A 27,798-nucleotide genomic window follows, 5' to 3' on the forward strand; every position below is an offset into this window, starting at 1 on the left:
TTTGGTATGAAAGTGTGTACAAAAATTCATTAACATTGCTCTCACAGTTTTCTCAAAAAAGGAACATTTGTAATTACATTGTTGAAAAAAAATTAATTGTTAATAATTAAAGATGTAAAAGGTCAATAAAAATGAAAATTTAGGTTCATATGCGCATAACATTTCTTAATAACTGTACCAAATTTGGATTGATTATCTTAAAAAATTAGAGTTTTATAAAATACTTTTAAAATTACTGCAGTTTCGTGTACGTCCCCCCTTAAAGCTGTTTAAAGAAAACACAATTTGCTATAAAAAGGTAGGTGGACTGACATTCTTTGCAACTATCAGCAATAATAAATGTAACCTGAATGAATGAATAAAATGAGAACTGTGTTTATATACTTCAAAGTGGTCTGCACAATCACAATAAGTTACCACGTAATAAATATTTATAATACTGCAAATCAAAAACACACAATTGTGGCCGATCATTGTGCAACAATTCTTGTAATATTTACAACTGACAGTAAATTGCTGCCAATGCAAATGAGACAGTGTCTTCAGAGAACGATAAGCCAACTGAATTAAGTTCAGTTGTGGCAGGGAATAAATAACTCAATATATTTTTAAAGCCCTAGCATTACTTCTGTAGTGCAGCTGTTTCCAAACCAGGTTCCTCTTTCTTGCTGAACCCAGACAGCAATTTTTTAATCTCCGCAATTGCCTTACCTGGGTTCAGGCCCTGCAACAAAAATCAAATATGATTATGGAAATTCTACTATGAAAATTGCAACTATTTATGACACGTTTCAATAAATTAAGAAAAAAAGGGAGAAAAATTGACAGGGAATGGCTGGATCCATGTGAGCAGATAACACACGATTAGAGGTGCTGGAGGGTTCAGCGTGTGATAGGGGATGGGTCCCATTGGAGTGACAGGCACCAGTAGTAATGTGTTTAGGTGTGGGTGAGTGAGTGTATTTGGGGGAGGCGGGGAGGGGGGGGGGGGGGGAGTGGGCACAATAGAAGAAGAAATGGGCCCCACGTCATGAGTGGCATGGCTGTATGTTTTAGGACTAACTGCACACTGTGACACCTTTTGAATAAAGTAGCCAAAATATCCATGTCTATGAAATGAGTTCACTAACACACACATACCTTAGGACATGTCTTCGTGCAGTTCATAATTGTATGGCAACGATAAACAGAGTAGGGATCTCGCAACCTACTCAGACGTTGTTCTGTAGCTTCATCACGAGAATCAATTATCCACCGATATGCCTGCAAGGAACATATTTCACATTTAAAACTAAGTAATCATACACATTCTTCAAACAACACAATGGAATCAAACATAATCCCCTAGATATACCCACTAATCAAACAGTGAATTACAAGAAAAAATAAAACAAGGCAATATTTTATTATTTGAAAGCTCGTGCTTAAAGAATGGAGGGCTCACACAATAAAATGTCAACTCAAGATCCAATTAACAAAGAGGGTAGGGCAAGCTTGGTAAACTTCACATGATACAGGGTGTTACAAAGGTAAGGCAAAACTTTAAGGATAAGTCATTGTACAAAGCACACGAAAATAAGTCATATGGACACGGGTCTGAAATCTCTCCATTTCCATGTTACATTACATTTTCCACAACTCTTCGGTTACTTTTCACTGTTCCCTGAAATGACAAACATGCTTCTCACAATACTTCCCATCTCTCCCAAATAGGTATTCCAGCATCAACCCAATCTACAGAATAATCAACAGCCTGCAAGTCTTCTTAAGACATTAATCACAAGAAACATAAACAGAATGTAATACAGTTAACATGAAAAAGTAGTTACATAGTTTTAATGAATTTCACAGATGGGAACACACTCTGTAACCCCCTCATCCAAACCTTCAATAGTCAACCCCTTCCTTACTCCTGCTCCGGTACTATCACATCAATGTACCCCCAAGTCCTTTCCTTTTCACCATTCCCCCCAATCCCAATCCCCCAGTACATCCTCCTGATGCTGCCCCTAACAACGCTATCCTGTCCCCACCAAGTCCCTGCCCACTCCCAAAGGCAGCACTAGCATCACCTTCCCCCACTCCCACCCCCATCCCAGCAGACAGCTTCTCCATCAGATGCAGTCAGGCTCCAAAGCACTGAAACAATGGCCACACATGTGTCAGTTATGCTTATGTGAACGTGTGCGCATGTTTTTTCAGACAATGGAAAAGCCAGGTCAGAATATCAACAGCATTAGGGAAAGGACAGATTGCTTGTCACTGCTAAGATGGCACACTGAGTTGCAGACAGGCACAGCAAAATGACTGTTACACATTTAGCTTTTGTCCAAAGCTTTCTTCAAAAAAGAAGACACACACACACACACACACACACACACACACACACACACGACCACTGCCCCAACTGGAACACAACTGTCAAGCTGAACGAAAGCAGAATCTGGAGTAGGTGGGGGAAGGGGAGGGATAGCAGGGTACAAATGGGGGGAGAGAAGAGCACTGCCTGGCAGATCATGCATTTTGTGCCAAAGGATGGTCTACACTGATCTTGGCCACATGTTTGCAGTGTCTATTCATCTTGGTGGACAGCTTGCTGGTAGTAATACCAACATAATAAGCTGTGCAATGATTGCAAAAAGTTGGTATATGACGGCTGCTTTCACATGTGGCCTGGTCTCTGTTGGGGTAGGGTAAACCTGTGACAGGACTGGAATAGGGAGTGCTGTGTTGCTGGATTGGGTAGGTCTTGCAACTGGGTCTTCCAAAGGTATACGATCCCTGTGGCAAGGGATTGGGAGTGACAATATGATGGACTACGACATTGTGGAGATTGGTTGGACAACAGAACACCACTTTAGGAGGGATGAGTAGCATCTTATTAGGATGTCCCACATTTCAGGGTGTGATGACAGGTAATCAAAGCCCTGACAAAGGATGTGGTTCAGTTGGTTCCAGTCCAGGATCATATTGGGTGATGGAAGGGGGGCACTCCCTTGCAGCTGGTTCTTGGGGGTCGGGGGGAGTGATGGGAGGACTGAGGGTATGTTGAAAAATGGTATGGGAAATCTGCTTGCAGACTACATCTGAGGGGTAGCACATTTGCAGAGGCCTTTGGCATACTGGGGAAGGAAGTTCCTGTCACTGCAGATATGCCATCTCCAGATGGCCAGGCTGTATGGAAACTATTTTTGTGTAGATGGGACAACAGCTGTCAAAATACAGGTACTGTTGGTGGTTGGATGGTTTAATGTGGATGAAGGTGTGAAGGGAGCATCAGAGAGGACGAGGTCTACATCCAGGAAGGTGGTGTGCTGGTTTGAGGAGAAGCAGGAGAAGCAGATAGGAGAAAAGGTTTGAGGTTGCAAAGGAATGAGGACAACATGTCTTGGTCCTGAGTCCACATAAAGAAGATATCATCAATGAACCTGAACCAAATCAGGGGTTTGGGGTTTGTGGCAGATCAGGAAGGTTTCCTCTAGATGGCCAATAAACAAGTCGGCATCAGTGGGGCACATGAATGCTCATGGTAGTGCCGCATATTTGTACGTATACCTTCCCTTCGACGGAGAAGTAGTTGTGTGTTAAAGTTAGTAAGGTGAATGTGGAATGAGACAGAGGGTTTGGATCCTGGAGGACATTGGGAAAGGTATGCTCAACAGTGGCAAGACCATGGGCATGAGGGATGTTGGTGTGTAGGGAAGTGGCAACAACAGTGATGAGTAGGGATCCAGGATACGCGATGTCACACAAACATCACATATGATGGACAGAAGATTAACTCCAGTTACCTGAGTATTGCAAAAGAGAATGTTGAAGTTATGACAATAATGTCTTTTGAAAAACATTTAGCTGTACAGTTTCACAGCCTGTTTTTCTTTTATCACATATCCAGAAACAAACAACAACTACAATATGAAATGGGTAGACCAACAGTCTTTATGTGCTTGTCTGCCACTCAATGCTTCGCCTACTTGGCAAGCAGTAGTCTAATTCATATTGTTATTTTTTTTATTTAAAAGATTAATTTATCAGTTTTTTGCATGACGTAAATAAATGTAATAAAACTAATGGACATATTTTCATTTTCAACATAATATTATAAAGGAGACAAGAAAAAAATAAGGAACATTCATTAAAACTAAGCTGAAAAAAAAAGCGCCAAAATTCGCAAAATATAGCATCCAAATTGATAAAATAGTGCTGAAATTGACAACAAAAAACAGAGGCAAAATTGGCATGATACAACACTGATATTTGCAATGAAATAAAATTATTTTTTCCTGTCCCCTACAAATTACCAATTACACTATATCTGCTACCAAGACATAATTATTCCAGTAAGCTATGCACAAAGGTGATAAACAAAACAAGGAATTGGCTTTAGCATACAGGATGTTATTAACAGCTTCGAAGAAGTACCACAAATTTTACAGTGGCTTCTCCACTACCCATACTGCAATTTTTAAAAATGACCGGTGTGAAACTGCAAGTGCTCTCAAGGCTATTTTTCCTCAGGTGATTTAAAAAAGCTTAAATCTTCAAGAGTTAGCTGTCTAAGCCCAGCGGCTTGCTCTCACTGACACCACAGACATAACCATCATCATTTGTTAATGAAATTGTTCCACTTCTCAGGACATAATCTGCCAAATATTAAAATCTCAAAAACTGTGTATATGATATCTGTCAACAGAAATCAGAAACATATTTTAACTAGATGTTTTCTCAAAACCAAATACTCAGTGTTTAAAAATGCTATCAAACAGAATACAAAATTTATAGTTCTATTGTAAGTTAAGTTTTCCATTTTCTGAACAACACACTTTTTTCCCATCGAAAAAGGTTTATTTTAAAATGAATCCAGCAGTGCAGCAATTGCTCTCTTCCTTGATAGGATGGTAAGTAGTATGTAAAAAGTGAATGTGTCATAGGTGTATACTTTATCTTTGAAAAGCTTTTTATTGCCAGTGCTGTAATATCAGACAAATTACGGAGGATTTTAATTACATCCAGTGCCTATGACTAGATAATGTATTACATAGCTTCTTAGAACAGTACACATAGAGCAGAAAGTGCTAATACTAAATATAGTGTGCCTCAAGATTCTGTATGGAACCACTCATCTCTTACATCCATAAATTATTCATCAAAACTGTACTGAAAATGCTACATACTGACGATAATCTGTCCATAAAAGTGAAGCCTGTGAAGACTTAGAGATCTACTGCCACACTGTTGTATATGAAATAGTACAGTAGGCCAATGAAGGAAAAATACAAGTTAGTAATAGAATAGAAAAATGCAAAATGATAGGTGTGAGGAAATACACAACAGTTGTGAAAATGTAAAGTAGTAACGGAACGTAAAATTTCTTGTAGATAGCCACAAACAGAATCTTAAGTAAATTCTTAGGAGGTGAAACTTATTCAAGAGCACACATGCAATAAATGTTATGCAAACATTATAAAGACACTGTTCGGCTGCATATCAATCATTTTCCCAATTACAAATTATGGAATAAAAATATGGTGTACAGCAACAGTTAACTAAAACAGGAAAGCAGTCGTGCAGGAAAGATCTGGGAGACACATCATCTGTGGGTTGGTCCTATAAAATCTTAGCCCCAGTTTATTCATAAGAAGTGGTATTTCAACTGTATTTTTTGTTCAGAATGCTGCATATTACTTCACACACCAATGCACACAAACCTAAAGACCAAAGAGAAAAGTCATTTTAATGACCATAAGACATTACTGCATCATAAGAGTTCACTGCAGTGCTCAGCGCTGCTGTAACTCTTCCGCAATTAAGATGAACGTTTACCTTAAAAACTACTTTTAAACAATATTTCTCTATTACTCCAATATTGCCTGTAGATAACTCATTACACCTTGTGATAAAGGAAAATGTACAATGTTGGAGGTCCTTCAAACAGTTATATAATCACTAATTGTTGAATCTTGCCTGAACAGATTAAATTTATGAATAGTAATAATCTGAATACCTGTAGTGACTCACTCTTATGTTTGATGCAAATATAGTCAAATCACTACAAACAGTATTACTACAAGTGTAAACTTATACTAGGAAAGAAATGGAAGTGTTTGCTGAATATAAGAAGCGTGATTTCAAATTCCCTGGTTCATCTATCAGAAAAAACTTTGCTGCTAAATAAATTTACTGTTTCCAATACCTGCATTAGGACAGCTGGACCAAGGTATTTATCACCATTCCACCAGTATGAGGGGCATGATGTGCTGCAGCAAGCACAAAGAATGCATTCATAGAGACCATCCTGTAACAAAAGAAAGCATTCCAATAAGCATCAACAAATTAACAACATTCAATTAAATCCAAAGTTCAAGGTAATGTCAACACACTGTCTCTGAATGAAAATGGCTGCTTTAACTTTATCACTACATTAATGTTACATGATAAAATGATTTATCCAAATGGTGTTAGGTTAACAAATCATGTGTTGGAAAAGAAGAAAATTACTCCCACAAAAGTCACTCACATGAAAGTCTCCAAGGTTTCCCTATTTTCTAATTGTGTCTGAATTTATCTTTGAGTCTGTAATATTTACAAAGAAAAGTGAGTTAAATATGGAGTGACTATTGAACAGCTTCCTACTGAAATTATAAATGGCTGAATCAATCAAAAAGCAGGATGACATGCTATGAATATGGGGTAATGTTTCCAACCCAAGTACAGACAAACTACACTAGAGATACAAAATTTTGTATTAACACATGTTGTAACATTCATACACTATGCTGAAGCAAGAGAGTGCCTGAAGTTGATTTAATGGCACCACAGAAAACCTAAAATTATGAATTCAAAAGTACTGGTTTTGATTCTCAGTCCATCCTAGGATTTTTACCTCACTTTTCATTTCTTTAACCTCTGGTAATGTTTCTTAATTTGAAAAAGACCAAGTTACACTGAGGTTCAGAATCCATGTTTCACTGTAGATCTCCCTATAACTGGCCAAATAAGTCAGCGCAAAGGTTGTAGGAACTTAATGGCAAACCACAACCAATAGGATCACACCTAGTTAAGCACTATGATGTTCAACCCAATCTTCAGGTTGATAATAGCTTTACTTTTACGGTCAAATAAACTAAGCTGTGGCCAAAGCAGGCGTCCATCCATTCAGTGCAAGAGTGTTACGAAACTGTCTGATGTCCACAAAGCAGTTCAACAACAAAACATTTGTGCAACCTTTCAAACCATTAACAACACAACAAACTAACAGTTTCAAAACCTAAAATAAATTGGTAGCCAATAATTAATGGCACTGACACAATATAGTGCCAAGACAACAAAAAACAAACTCCCACAACCTCCTGTAACATGCAGCACTTGGGCAAATATCACACTAACAATTTAGAAACAAACATCACACACTAGAGCGTGCCACCAGGTAGTCCAACACACTCTTTGCAAACACAATTTGTGAAGACCCCCGTAAACGATCAAAGATTTTGTCAAACTTAACTATTCTTGACAAATATTTGATGTGTACAGTGCTGTTTGATACATTTGTCAAACACAGATTGTCTTTTACGTGTTTACCAGAAATTGTGATATTTGTGACGCAGTCTCCCACCATCTCCCAAGTCCCACAGTCCAGTCACAGAGGAGCATTCCCCTCATAACTCAGTACCACCCAGTACTGGAGTAACTGAATTACGTTCTCTGCCAGCATTTTGACTACCTTTCGTCATGCCGTGAAATGAGAAACATCCTGCCGACTATCCTTCCCAGCCCTCCCACAGTGGTATTGCGCCGTCCACCGAACCTACACAATATACTCGTCCATCCTTACACAATGCCTGCTCCCAACCCATTACCTCATGGCTCATACCCCTGTAATTGACTTAGATGCAAGACCTGTCCCCTATACATCCTCCCACCACCACTTACTCCAGTACGGTCACAAACATCACCTATCCCATTAAAGGCAGGGCTAACTGTGAAACCAGCCATGTGATCTACAAGCTAAGCTGCAACCATTGCGCTGCATTCTATGTGGGCATGACAACCAACAAGCTGTCTGCCCACATGAATGGCCACTGACAAATTGTGGCCAAGAAACAAGTCGACCACCCTGCTGCTGAACACGCTGCCAAACAGGACATCCTTCATTTCAATGACTGCTTCACAACCTGTGTCATACAGATCACTCCCACCAACACCAGCTTTTCTGAATTGCGCAGGTGGGAACTCTCCCTGTATTATATCCTACATTCCCGAACCCTCCTGGCCTCAAGCTTCATTAGTCACTGTCCTCACCCATCCAGCCCATTTCCTGTTCCCATTCCAGCACTACACTACACAGCTGTCATTCCATCATCACACTCAGTCTTTTTACTTCTCTCCTTTATTGCTACTCCTGCTCCCCCTCTCCACCCCAGCTTCCTCCTTGCCCTTACCCGGTCGCCACTCCCATCATGCACAGGTGCTGCTGCTCACAGTGTGGTTTCACACACACACACACACACACACACACACACACACACATTTATTGTTGACGAAGGCCTCAATGACTGAAAACTTTATTTGTGACAGTCCTTTTGCTGTACGTATCTATGACTTATCATCTCTTGCTACATGGTGAGTAACAATTTTCGTTTTCATAACACTGTTTAGTGAAAAATTGTTTAATTACAATTTATCTCATTATATCATGAGTCTTCACAACCATGGAAACTGCGGTCAAGTATAAAGACGAAATAACACTGACAATTACCAAAAAGGTAGAGGTATAGCATCTTTCCCAGCCATATATTACACATGAAAACGTTACAAACAAAATCAAGATTTTAAGTATATAGTCACAAAAAAGCAGAACTGAAACAAAATATATGAAATCGAAGTTCTCTGGTTCTTCCACAGATGATGTGGGCTATATATTCCTATGTAGTGATACTTTAATCAACAGTCTTAGTGGAATAAGTAGAAAAGAATGAATTTTCACATACTTGTGTCTTCTTTTTCAATATTAGGGGGGGGGGGGGGGGATAATAAAAAAGTTATTGAATGTACACTGTCCACCCACAGAAAGTTGATGTAGTTATCAGGTTTGAATGTAACATTTCCTTAATAAGTTTCCAATTGTATATTTCTCTCTCATTTTAAACCATTCCCTGGACCAGTGTCTTCTTTTCTTCTTCTTTAAACACAGTGCCAGAGTCAGTGTTGTTGCTTTTGTTGTCTTCAGTCCAGAAACTGGTTTGATGCATCTCTCCCTGCTACTACGAATGCTTTACCCACATTTGTAGCCATTCTCACTAGTATCAAAGCTTCTGCTTCAAAAGCATGCTTAAATTTACAAGCTTTTTTGGTACGTGTACGGGCATGTCTGACACATCCATGGTGAGATAAGAGTGAACTCAACAGGCAAGTTTACGTCTTTAGTATACTCTTCACAAGTTTTAAAAAATTTCATTGTCCATTTGAAGAAAGTTGATGTATTCATCAGGTTCTAAGGGTAATATTCCCTTTAGCAGATATTCATGGGCAAACATCTCATTTTAAGCCATTCCCTGGACCGGAGTCCTTCTTCTTCTTCTTCTTCTTCTTCTTCTTCTTCTTCTTCTTCTTCTTCTTCTTCTTCTTCTTCTAACACAGTGATAAAGTCAATGGCAGAACTGGTCTGTCCGCATTTGTGGCTATTGTCACTACTATCACAATAGTTACGGGGACATACAGCATCTGCTTCAAATTTGGAAATTTATGGTAAGTTCTATGGGACCAAACTGCTGAGGTCATTCGTCCCTAGGCTTACACAACACTTAATCTAACTTACGCTAAGGACAACACACACGCCCATGCCCAAGGGAGGACTCAAACCTCGGACAAGGGGTATCTGCTTCAAAGTGAGGTTAAACTGACAAATGATGTTTGAACATGTACAGGCTTGTTTGGCAAATTCGTGGCTAGATAAGGGTAATTTTGTCAAACAAGTTTGATCATTGATGTTAACATCATCATGCCTCAATGACGTCACACAAAATAACACAGTTACGTCACAGGTCCAAGCAGATGGGTGGAATTGGACCCTTTCACTGACTCAGTTTAAAAATAGAAATAAAATTCTGCTGGGCAAGTATAAATACAGGAACTACTTAACTTTCATAATTACTGGTGTGTGGAAAAGTGTTACTGTTACAAATCACAACATTCAGCAGATCAATGGAAAACTTTAAAAGGTGACTGAAATTATTTTAAGAGAACTAAGAAAGCCAACAGCTAACATGGTCTCCCTTAAATGAACTCCAGAGCATGCATGCACAAATATTATACAAAATATATATAACAGTATATTTTAACTACACTGTATAACACTCACCAGCTTCTGTCTATCTTCCACAGACTGCAGGTAAGAATGGCTCCCAGCAAGAGGTTCATTTTTCCGCTGCAGCCAAGGCTGAATTTCACGGTACTGCTTGTAAAAGTTATTCATATCGGGAACTAGATCCTTTATTACGTACATATGCGGCAGAGGATATATTTTAACTGGCTTGTTTAGATTGGTGTCAATTTTGCTGCAAAAGGACATTTACATGCTGTGAAATTTCTGTTTTTCAGCAACTATATGATCATTAGTAGACTAATGTTACAGAAACTAAATATATCTAATAGCATGAAGTTTCCAGGATTTCAAGAGACATTAAAATGAAATCATATTTGAATTCTTTGGTAAGGAGTTGTGCCCAGAGACTGTATGTTTTTGATGTGGTAAAGGGTACAGCAATTAGTCTCAAATAATCATTACATATCCAGATTTCGGTAACTCAGTGGTCATCTTCAGTGCTAAAAGACATATAGAACCATTTACAATAAGGTGACACACATGCCTTATTAAATGTATAATTGTATAAGCATTAAATATGATCAATCATCACATACATACCAGTAGATGTAAGTGGAAACATTCAAACTGCATGTATGCATTTAGTCACAACTGAAGTAATCATATTGAAGGCTGAGTTCACAGTGAGGGCACTGGTTACAGTTGCAACAAAACTGGCTTCAGTGTACGTCATACCAATCTACAGTGAGCTCTTTACATACATGATGTGTTGACAACATGTATTAACTTTATTTTATAATTAGTATGTTTTATTATTTTATGCTTTTTAAGACTTAAAGACACGAAACGTGATTGTGACTAAGAACAGTGACTAACGTTTTACAGTTGCTCATAGTGGTAGTTGTGTGAACTAACCAGTGGCATCTATTATTGCTGCACAATTTACAACTGAACATAGCTTACAATATCTTCTTCAAAATAGCTAAGTTAATGACATTTTTACTAGAACTGTGTTACGTACTAAGCACAGCTGAAGGAACTGGAACAGACAAAACATATGGACAAGAAATCTTTCTACTTTAACATGATGTCTCTTAGTAGTTTCACATACAGATACTTTATAATATACACAGTTCAGTGTTAAAACTAACAAACTTTCATGTGGTTAACCCATTATAATTGTCTCCAGAAACTTTGCACTGATATGCGAACTAGGTCATTGTCTGATCAGCACACCTGTGTTCACTGTCCACCTTGAAAGTGGACACAGCGCAACACTTTTGTCCGCACATATGACGATGTTCCATCCATGCAAGAAGAGAAGGTGTATGGAAATGTTGGAGGAGTCTGCAATCTTTTGCCATCAGGTATCGTCTTGTAGGGCACTGCTTAATGAGCAGGAGGTCACGAGACACTTCCAATTTTGCAAACTGTTTAAAAACCATTGGGCTTCAGCTAATATGGGCTGGACCCAACAGACACACTGATCTACCAATAATGATATAGTTATGATCACACTCATAGATCACATAAGAGTACATAGTTACTGAAGACAAATATAATGTATATCCCTTATTATTTTATCATGTAACGGAAAGTTTATTAGTTTTAGTTTATTATAATGTACTTTCATGTGAAACTTGTGAGAGAGGTCATGTTAAAGCAGGAAGATTCCTGGTTCTTTTGACATGCCACAGCTGGAGTAACAACTTGTAACATCACTCTTATATGTTCCAATTCTTTCAACTGTGCTTAGTATGTAACAAGATTTCAATAAAAATTTCGTATTTTGAACAAGATTGTTTCTATTTTTTTAAAACTATGTTCAATTTTAAAGTGAATAACTGATGCCACTGGGTACTTTACGAAAGAACATGTATATCTGTAAAGTATTAGTCACTGTTTTACATCCATATAGTATAAAAAGTATAAAATAATAAAAAATGTGAATTGTAAAATACAGTTAATACATGCTGATAATCCATTACACATCTAAAGAAAGCACATTAGATTTGTGTTGTACTGTAAACAGTGACCACACAGTACACTCAACCTCCGATATGATTACTCCAGTTGGAACTGTGTGTGTGTGTGTGTGTGTGTGTGTGTGTGTGTGTGTGTGTGTGTGTGTATATATTAATGATATGAATATAATAGAGGGAAACATTCCACGTGGGAAAAATATATTTAGAAAGAAAGTGGTGAGACTTACCAAACAAAAGCACTGGCAGGTCGATAGACACACAAACAAACACAAACATACACACAAAATTCTAGCTTTCGCAACCAATGGTTGCCTCGTCAGGAAAGAGGGAAGGAGGGAAGGAGAAGGAAAGACAAAAGGATATGGGTTTTAAGGGAGAGGGTAAGGAGTCATTCCAATCCCAGGAGCGGAAAGACTTACCTTAGGGGGAAAAAAGGACAGGTATACACTCGCGCGCACACACACACATATCCATCCGCATATACACAGACACAAGCAGACATTTGTAAAGGCAAAGAGTTTGGGCAGAGATGTCAGTCAGGACGGAAGTACAGAGGCAAAGATGATGTTGAAAGACAGGTGAGGTATGAGCGGCGGCAGATTGAAATTAGAAATTAGCGGAGATTGAGACCTTCTCGCTATCCGCCAGGCCTCATAAAAAAAAGTCATAAAATTGGAGAAACTAAAAATAGAAGGATTGCTTAAAAATCCACTACAGAAAGGGGGTGGTTGACCCCCAAAAAAGGCTTCAAATGACTGACATCATTTCACTGTCACTAATAAACTGGAGAACGCGGTCGGCTGAGCGCGTGTCATCTGCTAAAATCGACGATAGATCAGGCGATAGCTGTAGACGGGAGCGTAACGGATTAAAATAGGGGCATTCAATTAAAAGGTGTCTTACCGTCCACAGCTGAGAGCAGTGGGGACAGAGTGGGGGAGGATCGCCGCTTAAAAGATGTCGATGGCTAAAAAGACAGTGTCCTATCCGGAGTCTAGCTAAAATTACCTCCTCCCGACGACGCGTTCGGGAGGAAGAGGTCCAAGCGCAAGGAAGGGCTTTCACTTCCCGCAATTTATTACGGGGAAGTGCCGACCAATGCGCATGCCATAAATGAGCAAATTTGCGACATAAACCGCTCCGTAGATCGGTGAAGGGAAGCAACTGAATAGCTGGCCGAGGAAGAGAGACTGCAGCCTTGGCCGCTATATCGGCCGCCTCATTCCCACAGATAGCAGCGTGTCCCGGGAGCCAGAGGAACGCCACCGAGACGCCCCCCAGGTGGAGCAAGCGCAGACAGTCCTGAATCCGGTGGACCAGAGGGCGCACAGGGTAAAGAGCTTGGAGACTGAGGAGAGAGCTGAGAGAATCTGAGCAGATAACGTACTGTATCCGCTGATGGCGGCGGATGTAGTGGACAGCCTGGAGAACAGCGTAAAGCTCCGCAGTATAAACCGAACACTGGTCGGAAGCCGAAAGCAATTTGGGGTGTCGCCAACAATATAGGCACTCCCTACACCTAACGATGTTTTCGAGCCGTCGGTGTAAATAAATGTGGCGTCCGTCATTTGTGCACATAGAGCAGCAAATGCCCGACGATAAACAAGTGTAGGGGTACCATCCTTGGGAAATTGACAAAGGTCACGGAGCAGGCAGATCCGGGGACGGAGCCAAGGCGGTGCTGCACCCCAAGTTGTCAAGAAGGTTTTAGGAAAGCGGATCGAAAGAGAATGGAGCAGTTGACGGAAGCGGACTCCCGGGGGTAGTAGGGAGGAGGAGCAGCCTGCATACCCTACATCAAAGGAGGCATCGAAAAAAAAGTCATGGGCTGGATTAGCAGGCATGGAAGACAGATGGCTAGCATAACGACTCAGGAGGACTGCTCGCCGATTGGACAGCGGAGGTTCAGCAGTCTCAGCATAAAGGCTTTCCACAGGGCTAGTGTAAAAAGCTCCAGACACTAAACGTAATCCACGGTGGTGGATAGAGTCGAGACGCCGAAGAATAGACGGCCAAGCAGAGGAGTAGACTATGCTTCCATAATCCAATTTCTAGCGCACTAAGGCGCGATAGAGGCGGAGAAGGACCACTCGGTCCGCTCCCCAGGAGGCACCATTCAGGACACGGAGGGTGTTAAGCGATCGCAGACAGCGAGCCGAAAGATAGGAAACGTGGGAGGACCAGCACAGTTTTCTGTCAAACATAAGACCCAAGAATTTAGCGACGTCTGAAAACGGAAGGTTGACAGGACGTAGATGTACGGAGGGCGGAAGAAACTCCTTACGTCGCCAAAAATTGACACAAACAGTCTTACTGGGTGAGAAACGGAAGCTGGTTTCGATGCTCCACGAGTGGAGGCGATCGAGACATCCTTGAAGACGCCGTTCAAGAAGGCTGGTCCGTTGAGAGCTGTAGTAGATCGCAAAATCGTCCACAAAGAGGGAGCCCGAGACATCAGGAAGGAGACAATCCATAATTGGATTGATGGCGATGGCAAACAGTACAACACTCAGCACGGATCCCTGGGGTACCCCGATTTCTTGGGAGAAAGTACGGGAGAGAGTAGTGTTCACCCGCACCTTAAAAGTGCGCTCTGCCATAAATTCGCGAAGAAAAAGGGGCAGCCGGCCTCGAAAGCCCCAAGAGAACAGTGTGCGGAGGATGCCTGTCCTCCAACAGGTATCGTATGCTCTCTCCAGATCAAAAAATATTGCTACCGTTTGGCGTTTCCGGAGAAAATTGTTCATGATATAAGTGGAGAGAGCAACAAGATGGTCAACTGCAGAACGATGCTTCCGAAATCCGCATTGGGCTGGTGTTAAAAGACTGCGGGATTCCAGCCACCAAGCTAAACGGTAATTCACCATACGCTCCAAAACCTTACAGACACAACTCGTGAGAGAAATGGGGCGATAGCTAGAGGGGAGATGTTTGTCCTTTCCAGGTTTCGGAACGGGAACGACAACAGCTTCCCGCCACCGTCTGGGAAAGGTACTGTCGGTCCAAATTCGATTATAAAGGCGAAGGAGGTAACGCAGACTATGGGTTGATAAATGCAGCAACATTTGGACATGGATACCATCCGGTCCTGGGGTGGAGGAGCGAGAAGAAGAGAGGGCATGTTGGAGTTCCCGCATGGAGAAAACAGTATTGTAGCTTTCGTGATTTTGAGAGGAGAAAGCAAGATGTCGCACTTCCGCTGCACGTTTCTTCGGGAGAAACGCTGGCGGGTAATTTGAAGAGCTCGAAAACTCAGCAAAGTGCTGACCCAACGAGTTAGAAATTGCGACGGGGTCCACTAAGGTATCATGCACGACAGTGGGCCCAGAGACCGGGGAGAAACTAGACGCGCCTGAGAACCGTCGAAGCCGACTCCAAACTTCCGAGGAGGGAGTGAAGGTGTTAAATGAGCTAATAAAGAATTTCCAGCTTGCCTTCTTGCTATAGCGGATGACGCGACGGCATCGCGCACGGAGCTGCTTATAGCGGATACAGTTGGCCAAAGTAGGATAGTGACGGAAAATGCGAAGAGCACGTCGCCGCTCACGTATTGCGTCACGGCATGCCTCGTTCCACCAAGGAACTGGGGGGCGCCGGGGCAATTCGGAGGTGCGTGGTATTGAACGTTCCGCAGCTGTAAGAATAACGTCGGTAATATGTGCGACCTCATCGTCGACGCTGGGAAAGCGACGGTCATCGAATGTCGCTACAGACGAAAAAAGTGTCCAATCGGCTTGGGCAAATTTCCAGAGTCGCGATCGCATATATGGCAGTGGAGGCTGCAGTCTAAGGACACATGGAAAGTGGTCACTCGAATGTGTATCATCAAGGGCGAACCATTCGAAGTGCCGAGCTAGCGGAACAGTACCGACCGCAAGGTCCAAATGAGATAAATTTGTCGTGGAGGCAGACAAAAATGTGGGGACCCCAGTGTTGAGGCAAACTAGATCCGCTTGGTGGAAGACGTCTAGCAATAGAGAGCCACGTGGACAAGGATGTGGAGATCCCCAAAGCAGGTGGTGGGCATTGAAGTCCCCAACCAAGAAGATGAAGGAGATCAGCTCGTGCCATTGGTGTGGATGATGGAATGTATACAGTACAAAGAGAGAACGTGTATCCAGAAAGGGAAAGACGGACGGCGACAGCTTGGAAGGAACTGTTTAAGGGGATTGGGTGATAATGGAGAGTATCATGGAGAAGAATCATGAGTCCTCCATGGGCTGGAGTGCCTTCAACAGAGGGGAGGTCGTATCGGACGGACTGAAAATGTGGGAGAACAAAGCGGTCATGGGGACGCAGCTTTGTTTCCTGAAGACAGAAGATGACCGGCGAGTAGGATCGTAAGAGGACCGACAATTCATCCCGATTGGCTCGAATGCCGCGGATATTCCAGTGGATAATGGACATAGGGCGAACAGAAAATGGAGGAATGTGACCAAGGGTGCTGTCAACTCAACGACTGCTCAGAGCTTGCGACCGACAGCATGGAATGGCATTCAGCCGAAGGCAGAAGATCCTGATCCATAGGTTGGTCAGGAGCAGCCCCTGCCACCAGCGATCGGCCGGTTGACCGGCCACCAGCAGTGCGCCTCGGTGACACAGAAGACGGCCGAGGGCGATTTCCGCCAGGTGGTTCTGTAGATGGGACACGCCTTGGCGGAGAAGGAGAGGAACTGGGTTTCTTTTGAGCCTTCTTAGAAGTATGATGTTTAGATGAAGGAGGAACCGATGGTTGGGAAGTTGCGGTACGTAAAAACTCTTCACGAGTATGCTCTTTTTTGGAAGGCTTGGTGTCTGACTTTTGGGCTCGAGATTTAGCAGAACCCGATGAAGGGTGAGCCATAGAGTGGGCAGGCGAAAGTGGTGAGGTTGAACGGGCGATCTTTGCGCTGGCCGATCTGACGACCGTGGTACTAAAGGTGAGGTCGCTAGTCTGCGTGGCCGCCTCCTTTGTTGGCCGAGGAGAAGCAAGGACAGTGCTGTATTTTCCTGTCTGAGGCAAGGTGGGCTGTCGACTGGCGAATAATTTTCGAGCAGCAAAGGTCGACACCTTTTCCTTCACTCTTATTTCCTGGATGAGCTTTTCGTCCTTAAAAACGGGGCAATCTCGAGAGGAAGCAGGGTGGTCACCCATACAGTTGATGCAGCGAGGGGATGGAGGTGGACAAGCACACTCATGGGCATCCTTGCCACACGTAACACATTTGGCCGGATTGGAACAGGACTGGCTGGTGTGATTGAACCGCTGACATCGATAGCAACACGTAGGGTTTGGGACGTAAGGGCGAACGGAAATTATCTCATAGCCTGCTTTGATTTTCGATGGGAGTTGAACTTTGTCAAATGTCAAGAAGACAGTTCGGGTTGGAATGATGTTCGTGTCAACCCGTTTCATAACTCTATGAACAGCCGTTACGCCCTGGTCAGACAGGTAGTGCTGAATTTCTTCGTCAGACAATCCATCGAGGGAGCGTGTATAAACGACTCCACGCGAGGAATTTAAGGTATGGTGCGGTTCCACCCGGACAGGGAAGGTGTGGAGCAGAGAAGCACGCAGCAATTTTTGTGCCTGGAGGGCACTGTGTGTTTCTAACAACAGGGTGCCATTCCGTAATCTGGAACAAGACTTTACAGGACCTGCAATTGCGTCGACACCTTTCTGAATAATGAAAGGGTTGACCGTGGAGAAGTCGTGACCTTCGTCAGACCGAGAAACAACAAGGAACTGTGGCAACGATGGAAGAATCGTCTGTGGCTGAGACTCAGTATACTTACGTTTGTGAGCAGACATAGTGGAAGGTGAGGAAACCATTGCGGAAGAATCCCCCATGATTACCGGCGTCTCCGATGGCGCGCTCCTCCCTTGTGGGGGCCCTCTCTGAGGGCACTCCCGCCTTAGGTGATTGTTCACACCACTGGTCACACCTCCCGACAAACGGATGGAGGGACCAATCGGCACTTTCGTAAGGTATCAGCTCGGGTAATCACCCCTCCCTGGGCCTGCCCGTTACCAGGGGGTACGTACGTGTCGTACCTGTCTACCCGGGGTGGGGAATTACGCGTTACCCCGTCACCGGCTACGCACAAAAGGCGTGGGTCGGCCTTCAGACACGCACAGGGAGGAAGAAAGAGAAAGGGAAAGGAAAGAAGAGAGGTCTCAAACGCCGCAGCGGAGAAAAGGGTAAAGAGAAGAGGTAAGGAAAAGAGAAGGACAAAGGAAGGAAGAAGACAGAAAAGCAAGGAAGGCGAAGAATGCAGTACACTTACGAGCGTCCGTCTCCGGACGTAGGCACAAACCATACTCCCAGATGGGGAGAAAGGGAAGGAAAGAGCCAGAGGTGAGGGGAGGAGGGGCGAAGAGAGGGATGGGGAAGGATGCGGAAAGGGAAGGTATGCAGCCCGGAAAGGAAGGAGGGCCACATTAGCTCGGGGTCCCGTGCTCGCTACGCACGTATCCACAAAAGAGTTGTGGACCCCCTGGGGGCCAGACACTGGAATGGTCACTGCTGTTAAAGCCTTCTTAGTTACATGTTTTTCTTTACCATATGGACTACAGCAAGGCTTCTGCAGGAACTGAAATTTTGTCATCAACAAGGCATTATGGTAGAGACAAATTTGGGCATCTTCAGTAAAGTCAAGCCCAGACCTACTTGGTGACATTTTCTTAAATGATTGTAGTTTACTTTTTTCATGATGACTTAAGACAATCAGCTCCATCTAATCCATCAAAATAGCTGGGTAAAGGGGTCTCTTGGTTCATTTTATACAATAGTTTATTAACCTATAACACGAAATTTTGAAAGCTTATGAATATCCAGGTTTGAAACATGGAAGATTCGGTCTTGTTTGAATATAAAATATACAAATAAGGCCATCAAAACATATTGTTTTAATGCTTACCTTCAGCTACAACAGTAATCATTGAGTATTCAAACACTCGGTACTCAACACTAAGACTGCACAATGTCAACACCAAAGATTACGCGTCACAGAAGACCGACATAGTAAAAATTGGCAATGAAAGCAACAATTGAAAGTGGTATTTCAGCAATGTATCACTGCTGCGACGACAGAGCCTTAAAAAAAATATTGCTACTTTATAATGTCAATGGAAACTGAGTGACAATGCATATATGCACCACCACACATTGTAGGGTTAAAACAGTCTAAACAACATAACATTCCATTATGATCATCTAGATTTTATGATCTCAAGAGCATTTTCTGAGGTTTTATTATATCTATATTCTATACTGTAAAATAATGTAAAGACATTTATTAGTAGTTATATTCCCTAAACAGCAGGCAAATCTTATACTACTAAAAGATACTACAATTACACATTTTTTTATCTACAACTTCAAACTGTATTAATTTTTCGTATTCACCGATAATCCATTCTCCCTCTTTTTCAATAGGTATTCTTACTCATCAATATGCAAGGTCCAGAAATTAAAGCATGTTCTTTCCAGCTTTGGTAATAAAAGGAGGATTGAACAAGAGACAGTTGAGATATTGTCCCCAAAAAATTCCCTAAAATTTGCATGTAGAAAATTTTGGTCAACTTTGCAGATGCATATCTTTTCTACTAGGCAGCCATTGTTAATTAAATAAGATCCACATACAAATATCATAGGTAGGAATAACCCTCTGAAGTTTTGGTACGATTGGTTCATATGAAAAGTAGCAGTGGCTCTCAGAAAAGCACGGTGACTTTTTCAGACACTTTAGAGGCTTTTAGCTATGTTTAGGTGTGGCTAAATCCCAAATTGTTGCTGTGGTGTGATTCAGCATAAAAGCTATCAATGTATGTTAAAGCAAATGACCAAATGTGTGCTAGAACTTTTTTAAAAAGTCTAGCAGACTTGGCACATCCACACATCAAACTTCATTAGATTTGGAGATGGTCGAGTGGAGACACTTTTTAATATTGGTCTCTTTGGCATGAAATGACCCTATTTTATAACTGGCTCACATTTAAAGCTTACACAAGTGTATATTTAAAAAGGTGTGCAAGTTAACTTATTGTAACTTGGTCACACAGTGACTAAAATTTAGATAAGCAATACACATTATTTGCAACCGATTGCTGTACCCTTTACGACTTTGATTAAAATGAAAATGAATCTACAAAAACTGTAATTAAGGAAATCACACAGGGGTAAGTTGGAAAAGGGGGGGGGGGGAGGATTTAATATTATCAAGAATAACCCATTAAGGAACACAGTTCAGCCTCTTAAATCACGCAAGGAACAACAAATACATGACAATCATAAATTCAAATAATTAACTGTATTCTCATTTTATTAGGAGTTACACTCATGTCAGCCACCATTAAACAGAGTGCTGATACAGCCAAATTAAATACCATATTTGGAGCTTTCTTGAACGAATGAAAATTATTGGCAATTACTGTAAAGGGCATCAACTTGCTTAAACGAGGAATGACTCAAAACGGCACAAATTTCTGAAATCATTATTGCGTAGCCTGTAACCATTTGATTCCACACCGACGTGAACTATAAGGCAATTAGTTCATCAACTGATTATAGGGCATAACCTGTGTCACTTTGGGCAGGGGAGGGGGGGGGGGGGGGGAGTTATCTTCACAGTCTCTGATGTTATTGAATTTTAACACGTTAAAATTCAAGAGTAAGTAAGAAATACTTTTTTTTTTCCTCCAAAAAAATTCCTGCCCCGAGATACAGGCCTCCAAAGATGACATTGCAAACACCACTTCGAACATGCGAATTTCAGAAAAACTTAAAATGCTGTATCTCTGTAACAGTTCTAGATATTTTGTTCAAGTTTTTTTTATTTGAAAGATAATTGCTTTATGATTACAATGGTATCTTCCATTTGGACATATCTGTCAGCATCCTTTTACCGTCGCCTTTTGATTTTTTTAATAATTTACAGAAAATTTTTTTTCAAAAAATGCCCATCTATAAAAGTTAGATTTTTTTTCTGTTGATTAGTACCATGTAGTACTGTATTATCTGTAAAGGAGAGCTTCCACTTTTTAAGTTGGTCTGGTTTTATTTTAAGGGTAATGTATGTCTTCAATGAAGTTGTTTCTTACTAATTTCTTTGTTAAAATGTTTATTTCTATAGTCTTTGTTGCAGTTATTTCTTTTCTATTTCATTGTTGCAGATATTTATTACACTTTGTTGTAGTTTCTTTGTCATGTTTGTTCATTGTGGATTTCTGTATTGTAGTGCTAATTTGTTTACTGAAGAGGCTTCTAAGAAATCTAAAACCATCCAGTGAGTTCTGTGAGGAATTCACCAGCTGACACAATTGCAGTGTGTTTTGTGAAGAAGATAGTTTGAAATGTCTTCTGACTGGGGCCATAGGAGAGTGAAGTGCGCTGACTATTTGCATACCCATACACGAGTGATATATAAGACAGACAAACAAAACAAAACAAAAAAAAAAAAAACATTTTGTTCACATTGGGTATAAGTGTTCTCATTTGAAGACCCTGTGTCAAAGTGAAGATGTTTCCAGTGATCATTTTTTGTGTTCTTAATATTTTGACAGAATAACAACAATGATAGTATCTGTACAAGGTGAAGCCTCACAATGCCACAGATGTAGATTTTGCATCAACAGAGGGAGAGTTAAATACCCTGAATCACTCTACTACAGAGATAGGTGTTAGTCCTGTTAAGAAACCGTGGTCAGTGAAGTTGAGTCCTAAAGTCTATGCATCAAGAAAGTGCAGAGAAATTACTAAAGCTGTGGATTAATACACTACAGCAAAAGGGACCACACTCTTCAAAGAAGAAATTCCATCTTCACAAGAAAATGAACCAAAGCATTCTTGCACCTATTGTGTGGAATTTTTCACAAATACCAATTCAACTGTTGAATACTGTGCACCCTATAGTGAAAAGTTGTAAGTTTTACCTATTATCCCAAAGACATTTTCAAAGACAACAATTTTGGACCACATTCCATCAGTATCAAAGTACATGGTGGACAAATCAGGAAACGGGAGGTCTGTAAAAAGAGTATTTGGAAGACCAGATCCCTATTATGGTCATCCTGTAGAAGCAACTCAAGTTCAAATAGCGCAGTCATTTTATCTGGAAGATATATGGAACAGTTCTTGCCAGAGTGCCAATAAAGAAGACCTTATAACTGTAACAGTCTAAGGTCAAAAAGTTGTGAAAATGAAGAGGTACATAACTCGCAGTATTAAAGAAAATTTTGCAATTTATAAGAGCAACTATACAACTTCACATACTGGAATATCAAAATTTTATTCACTACGACCTAAGTGGGTAGTTGCACACCCACCTCGAGATGTCTGTTTATGTGTGTATTGTGTGAATTTTGAACTTTGAGTGGTAACTTTAAAGAACTTACTGGGGCATGTGACATAACACCATGGTTGGGCATGTGAAGTCATTAGTAGTCTGTGGCATAAACCGAGAGACTCGTTTGTTTCAAGAATGTGGTGACTTCCCTGGAAAGGGAGGACTGTCTTTACAGACAATTGGCCTGGAAGACGTAGCAGATAACTGCAGAAATTACATACATGCTAAGGGGGGAAAATAAACTATTAAGAAAACTGATGCCTTTGACAGTTTCATTGATGAACTTTGTGAATGGCCAATGAAAGCAGTAACACACAAGCATCTGAAGAAATTACAACAACAACACTTTGCAGAAGTGAAAGGGTGTGTACAAGCTGAACTATATTTAGTGCTTCACTGTGATTTTGCATTCTCCCACATGAAGTACAAGGATATTATTGGAGTAATGACCAGGTTTCAATTTTTACAGGTGGGACATATTTTCAAACAAGACCACAAGTGTTGTAGTTATAAGTGATGATACAGGACATGACTCGGCACATGCTTTACTAGCAATGCGCAAAATTCTTCAACTGTAAATGGGCAGAGAAGATCATTATTTCTGATGGTGCTCCTAGTCATTTTAAAAATCTTTAACAGCTGTCTGAATTGAGTAAGTCACTTGCGCCAAATGACTGGATATACAGTGATACTGGTCACAGGAATGGGCCTTGTGATGGTGTAGGAGCCTAATGAAACATCATGCTACAAAATATAATCTTTCTAGACCAAATACAGCTGCGATTCAGAATGCTGACAATTTTATGAGAGTCGTAAAATCTTACACATCCAGAGCCCTCATTATTTTGTCCAAACAGGAAATCGAAGAATTCCGTGAGCGGAAGAAAGAAGAATGGTCCAAACAAACTACTCCTGTGAATGAAATTCAGAAGACAAATTTTTGGACTCAATGTAATGAGAGAACTCATATTGTGTGCACTTTAAAGAGGAAGAAAGAAGAAATTCAGTCAACATCTCAGAGGTAGCAGGATAATATTCAGATTCACAACCTGAGAAGAGGGATGTTTGTGGTGTGTGTGTGTGTGTGTGTGTGTGTGTGTGTGTGTGTGTGTGTGTGTGACTGACTGGTGGATTGCAGAGATTATAGACACTAGTTGTGACTTAAATGAAATTGTAGTGAACTTCATCTACCACATGGACCAACTGCTGGATATAGGTTTTCAGTTGAAGGACAGCAGCAATGCCATCAGTGCTCACTTCCTGTTCACAATGGTTTGAAGATTTTCAATGCTCCAGTTCCTATTGGTTCAACACAAAGGCATCACTTTATATCAAAGGAAGATGCTGAAGCAGTGGAATATATTTTGAGTTAATTGACTGGCTAAGCAGAGTGCACAGAAGTTGTATAAATTGAAACCTTTAAGTCTTTGTACCTTGCGCATACATTTGGAACCACTTAAAATGCTTGAAAAATGAGTCTCTTCCTCATCTTTCAAAACTAAAGCTATGTTAAATAAGGCTAGGTTTCGATTTTTATGAACCTGTTATGTGATGATATTTCATGCATGGCAAAAAGTTCAATTGCTTTATGTTCAGTTTAGAAAAGTGGAAGCTGGAAGCTCTCCTTTTCAGGGGGGGGGGGGGGGTGGGGGGGTGGGGGGGACAAACACACACACACACACACACACACACACACACACACACACACACACACACACACACACACACACACACAAACAAAGTTTTATGTATTGGCATTTTTGAAAAAAAAACAAAAAAAATGTTTTCCATAAATTATAAAAATTTCAGAATTCTACAGTAAAAGAACTTTGACAGATAAGTCCAAATGGAGGATATCTTTGTAATCATAAAGCTTTATCTTTGAGCAGAAATTTTTTTTGGAAAAAAAACGAAAAAAATGTGTTTCTTACTTAGTCCTTTACTGTAACATATGCTAAATTCAATAACATCTGAGACTATGAAGGTAATTTTTTATTTTTCCTAGCCAGCCTGAATTGATATGGTCTATGCCATCGGCATTAGTATCATGTGTAAAATAAGTCAATCTAGAAGTCCCTTTAGTAATGAAACTTCAAGCCACATTTATACAAAATTTCGTCGTCCTGAAGACTAGTTGCAAAAGCCTTGATACACTGTGACCACAAATAAGCAGAAAAATCATTTTCAATTTAGGCACCTGATACATGCCAGTGTGTTGACACCTCCAATGTTCATTGCACAGGATCCACATATGCCTTCCCGGCATGATCTCCTGAATGTCAATGTTGGGTCAATGTCATTTTTTATTTTTATTAGACCATCCAGCACCATCGGACCACACCTGAAATTAACATTCCAAAAAGGGCATAGTATGAAAAACATGACTTAGCGATAGAACTAGTAAATAGAATGTCAAATATGGATTGTTATTTATTTGTATTCTTATTTTGCTTTACAACTTTTGTGATCTTGTGCTTTAAACATTCACTGGGTCAATATTTCCTTATGTCGTCTCATTATCTCTAGACAACTCAGTTTACTTCAAAGGATTGCTAATATTCCCCAGAGCATATGTGAAATAAACACAAAACATGACAAGTTACGAAACAATGTGTTACTTTAAGTTATTATTATTATTATTATTATTATTATTATTATTATCAGAACAATAAAAAGAGGTAACTATGCTGGACCTGCTATTTTTTTCTATTAGGCTGACACCTCCCAAAGGACTTTTTATAATGCAGTTGACTGTTAATGCCAATGATTTTCAAGTGGTTACTAAGCTCTTTTGGCACTGACAGCCACTGGGAGCACTTTCACTGGTTTACATCACAGTAGCTACAGTTCAATTTTGAAGTTCTTGTATCTTTTTAAGTTATTTAACTCGTTTCTCATCATTTCTGTTATCCTGTGTGACATCAATGCTCCACACTTTCTTGTTCTCCATAATTGTAATGTCTGGTATATTGTGTACCAAAAGCCAACCCATCCAAAGTCCCATAGTAATTTGACCTTTTTGTTTTTGGCAATGTTTTCTAGATTATGTCAATGTTGGTTCAATGTCATTTTTTTATTTTTTTGCCACCAGAAGATCATACTTTTGGCATAAGCAAGCTCCAGTAGATCTTTTGTGCTACTGCTTATAGTCAGTCTTGGTGATCACTTTGCAGCAGCTCAAGATGTGGTCAATTGTTTTCTCAGCTATTATTTATTTATTTATGATTCAACATAACTACCATGACATACAATAAAATGAAAAAACAGAACTTCTGCTCTTGGAGCATTACATCATCCAATGCCAAGTAAAATATAGGTCCACCATATTTGCTGTAATTACATTATGGGGATCAAATAACATTTTCTGTTATCCTGTGTGTTATTTATTACTACTATTTAAAATTATATATTAATTCCCTAGTCCCTGAACTTGCCAATTATAAACAACCAACTGAAGACATGAATGGAAAAATGGGCTAACCCTCAAATGTAAAACCTTAGATATGTGTTGCAATCTGTTGCTAGGTACAGGAACTACTAAAATTGAAAAGTGATATTTAGTCAAGAGACCATGCTAATTTTTATAATTCCCTCATCCAGCAACAGATGGCAACACTTATCTCTTCAGTTTTTGTATTTGACTGTTAGCCCATTTTTCCGGACACGTCAATTGTATACACCCCATAACTCACTGTGCCTCAAAATGAAGAGCAATGGGTAATGCTGAATTTGTTCTTACGTGTTGAGATCCACATCATATTCTTGCATTGTAGGTTTTTCTGTGGGCTTATCAGGATTCCATCGATACACTAAAAATTTTTTGATCCTTGGTTGCACCTTAGTCTCTGCAGCAACAGCAGCTGCTGCCGCTGCTTGCTGCTTTGTGGCACTATGAAGCCTCCGTACCTACAACAGATCAAAGGGCTTATGACATCTTCTATCGAAGTTCATTACTTACGTAACTGAAGTGCCAACACCCAGATTATACATGTATTAGGAACTAACAACATTCAACTCTTTAATGACTGAGCAGCTAATCGGCTCTGACTAATGACATAGGAAACAAGGAACAAATGGTGTAAAAAACATGGTGACTGTAACATGATATCTGTGGCTATTTTTTCAAACAGGTTAGCTATGGATCTAACTGTGTTCTCCTAACCTCATGCAAACCTCAGGCAATGCTATGTCTGTCACCATAACTATGATTATTATTTCTTTTCCCGCCAACTCGCAACCGACAAGTGCTGTCACCTTCCAACCTAACCTAGATATGAGACCAACAGAGCTATCTGTCACCACAACCAGATTTTTTTTTCCACAATCGTTGGCTAACAATAATACTGTGAATATACGCAGTTAAGAGTGGCGTCGCCAACAGCCATTAACAATACACCGCTGATCAACTCCGACGACTCGTATTGCCTATTCCTCTTGACCCGTTATTACCAACATCTGTCTTTCGCATCAAACACGCAAACTAGTGACGGATGACCTTAGAGCTACAGCATTTCATCATATATATACAATAAACCAGAGTATTCTTCTTTTTATTTTCTTTCTCTCTCTCTCTCTCTCTCTCTGTCAAAAATACGAAGAACTGTTACTGCTTTGCGTAATTGTTATTTAAAATAAGATGAATCTAATGCCAAATCATAAGCCTACTAATTATTTCTGATAATATAAATCTAATGCCAAATCAAGTGCCTGCTAACAATTCATTTCTCAGTGTTTGCCATTTAAACACCAAATCACCTTAAGAAAGTAGTGGGTTACATAATACTATCCCGTAACTGTTATAAAAAGTCATGCATTACAAGCGTAGTCTTTAGCGTCATTTAGTCAGGCCGATTCTCGGAGTGACGCCATATAGTCAGAATTATGACAGGTCAACTTACATTCCCAAAAGTTCCTCTGCATAGCCGCATAATTGTCGCTTCACCTGCCATTCCGAATCGCGCAGCTATTACTTCCAGAGATACTACGTTGATGTGAACGAAGTCTTTCGGCACACTATTGCCAACTCAACGTTTCACAGTTCAGAAAAAAAAATAAAAATAAAAATAGCAGGCACTCAAACCAGGTTAAGCTAGAAACTGCCCATTCTCTTTTCGCGGACAACACGACTGAGCTACTCAGACAGAACTCATAAGCAAAGGCGGTATA

General features: G+C 40.6%; 1 protein-coding gene across 1 annotated transcript; it reads right to left on the reverse strand.

Annotated features, from left to right (window-relative positions):
• Positions 1-359: 359 nt before the first annotated feature.
• LOC126092171 (succinate dehydrogenase [ubiquinone] iron-sulfur subunit, mitochondrial) lies at positions 360-27,681 on the reverse strand. The gene is made up of 7 exons (XM_049907646.1): positions 27,531-27,681; positions 26,372-26,538; positions 24,830-24,973; positions 10,358-10,553; positions 6,194-6,295; positions 1,141-1,263; positions 360-724 (listed from the first exon to the last, which is right to left on the reverse strand). Exons 1-7 carry the CDS (start codon positions 27,579-27,581, stop codon positions 623-625), a joined length of 885 nt encoding a protein of 294 aa, XP_049763603.1. The 5' UTR covers positions 27,582-27,681; the 3' UTR covers positions 360-622.
• Positions 27,682-27,798: the final 117 nt, after the last annotated feature.

The sequence above is a fragment of the Schistocerca cancellata genome, chromosome 7, assembly GCF_023864275.1.
Source record: "Schistocerca cancellata isolate TAMUIC-IGC-003103 chromosome 7, iqSchCanc2.1, whole genome shotgun sequence".
In the NCBI taxonomy this organism is placed as follows: Eukaryota; Metazoa; Arthropoda; class Insecta; order Orthoptera; family Acrididae; genus Schistocerca; species Schistocerca cancellata.

What these genes read in the sequence shown, in the direction of transcription:
- LOC126092171 (XM_049907646.1), bottom strand. Translation starts at nt 27,581, where the DNA reads ATGGCAGGTGAAGCGACAATTATGCGGCTATGCAGAGGAACTTTTGGG. An exon ending in TATGATGTGGATCTCAACAC is followed by an intron (nt 24,974 to 26,371) that starts GTAAGAACAAAT and finishes TGTTAATTTCAG; the next exon opens with GTGTGGTCCGATGGTGCTGG. An exon ending in AACACACTGGCATGTATCAG is followed by an intron (nt 10,554 to 24,829) that starts GTGCCTAAATTG and finishes GTCCTTTTGCAG; the next exon opens with CAAAATTGACACCAATCTAA.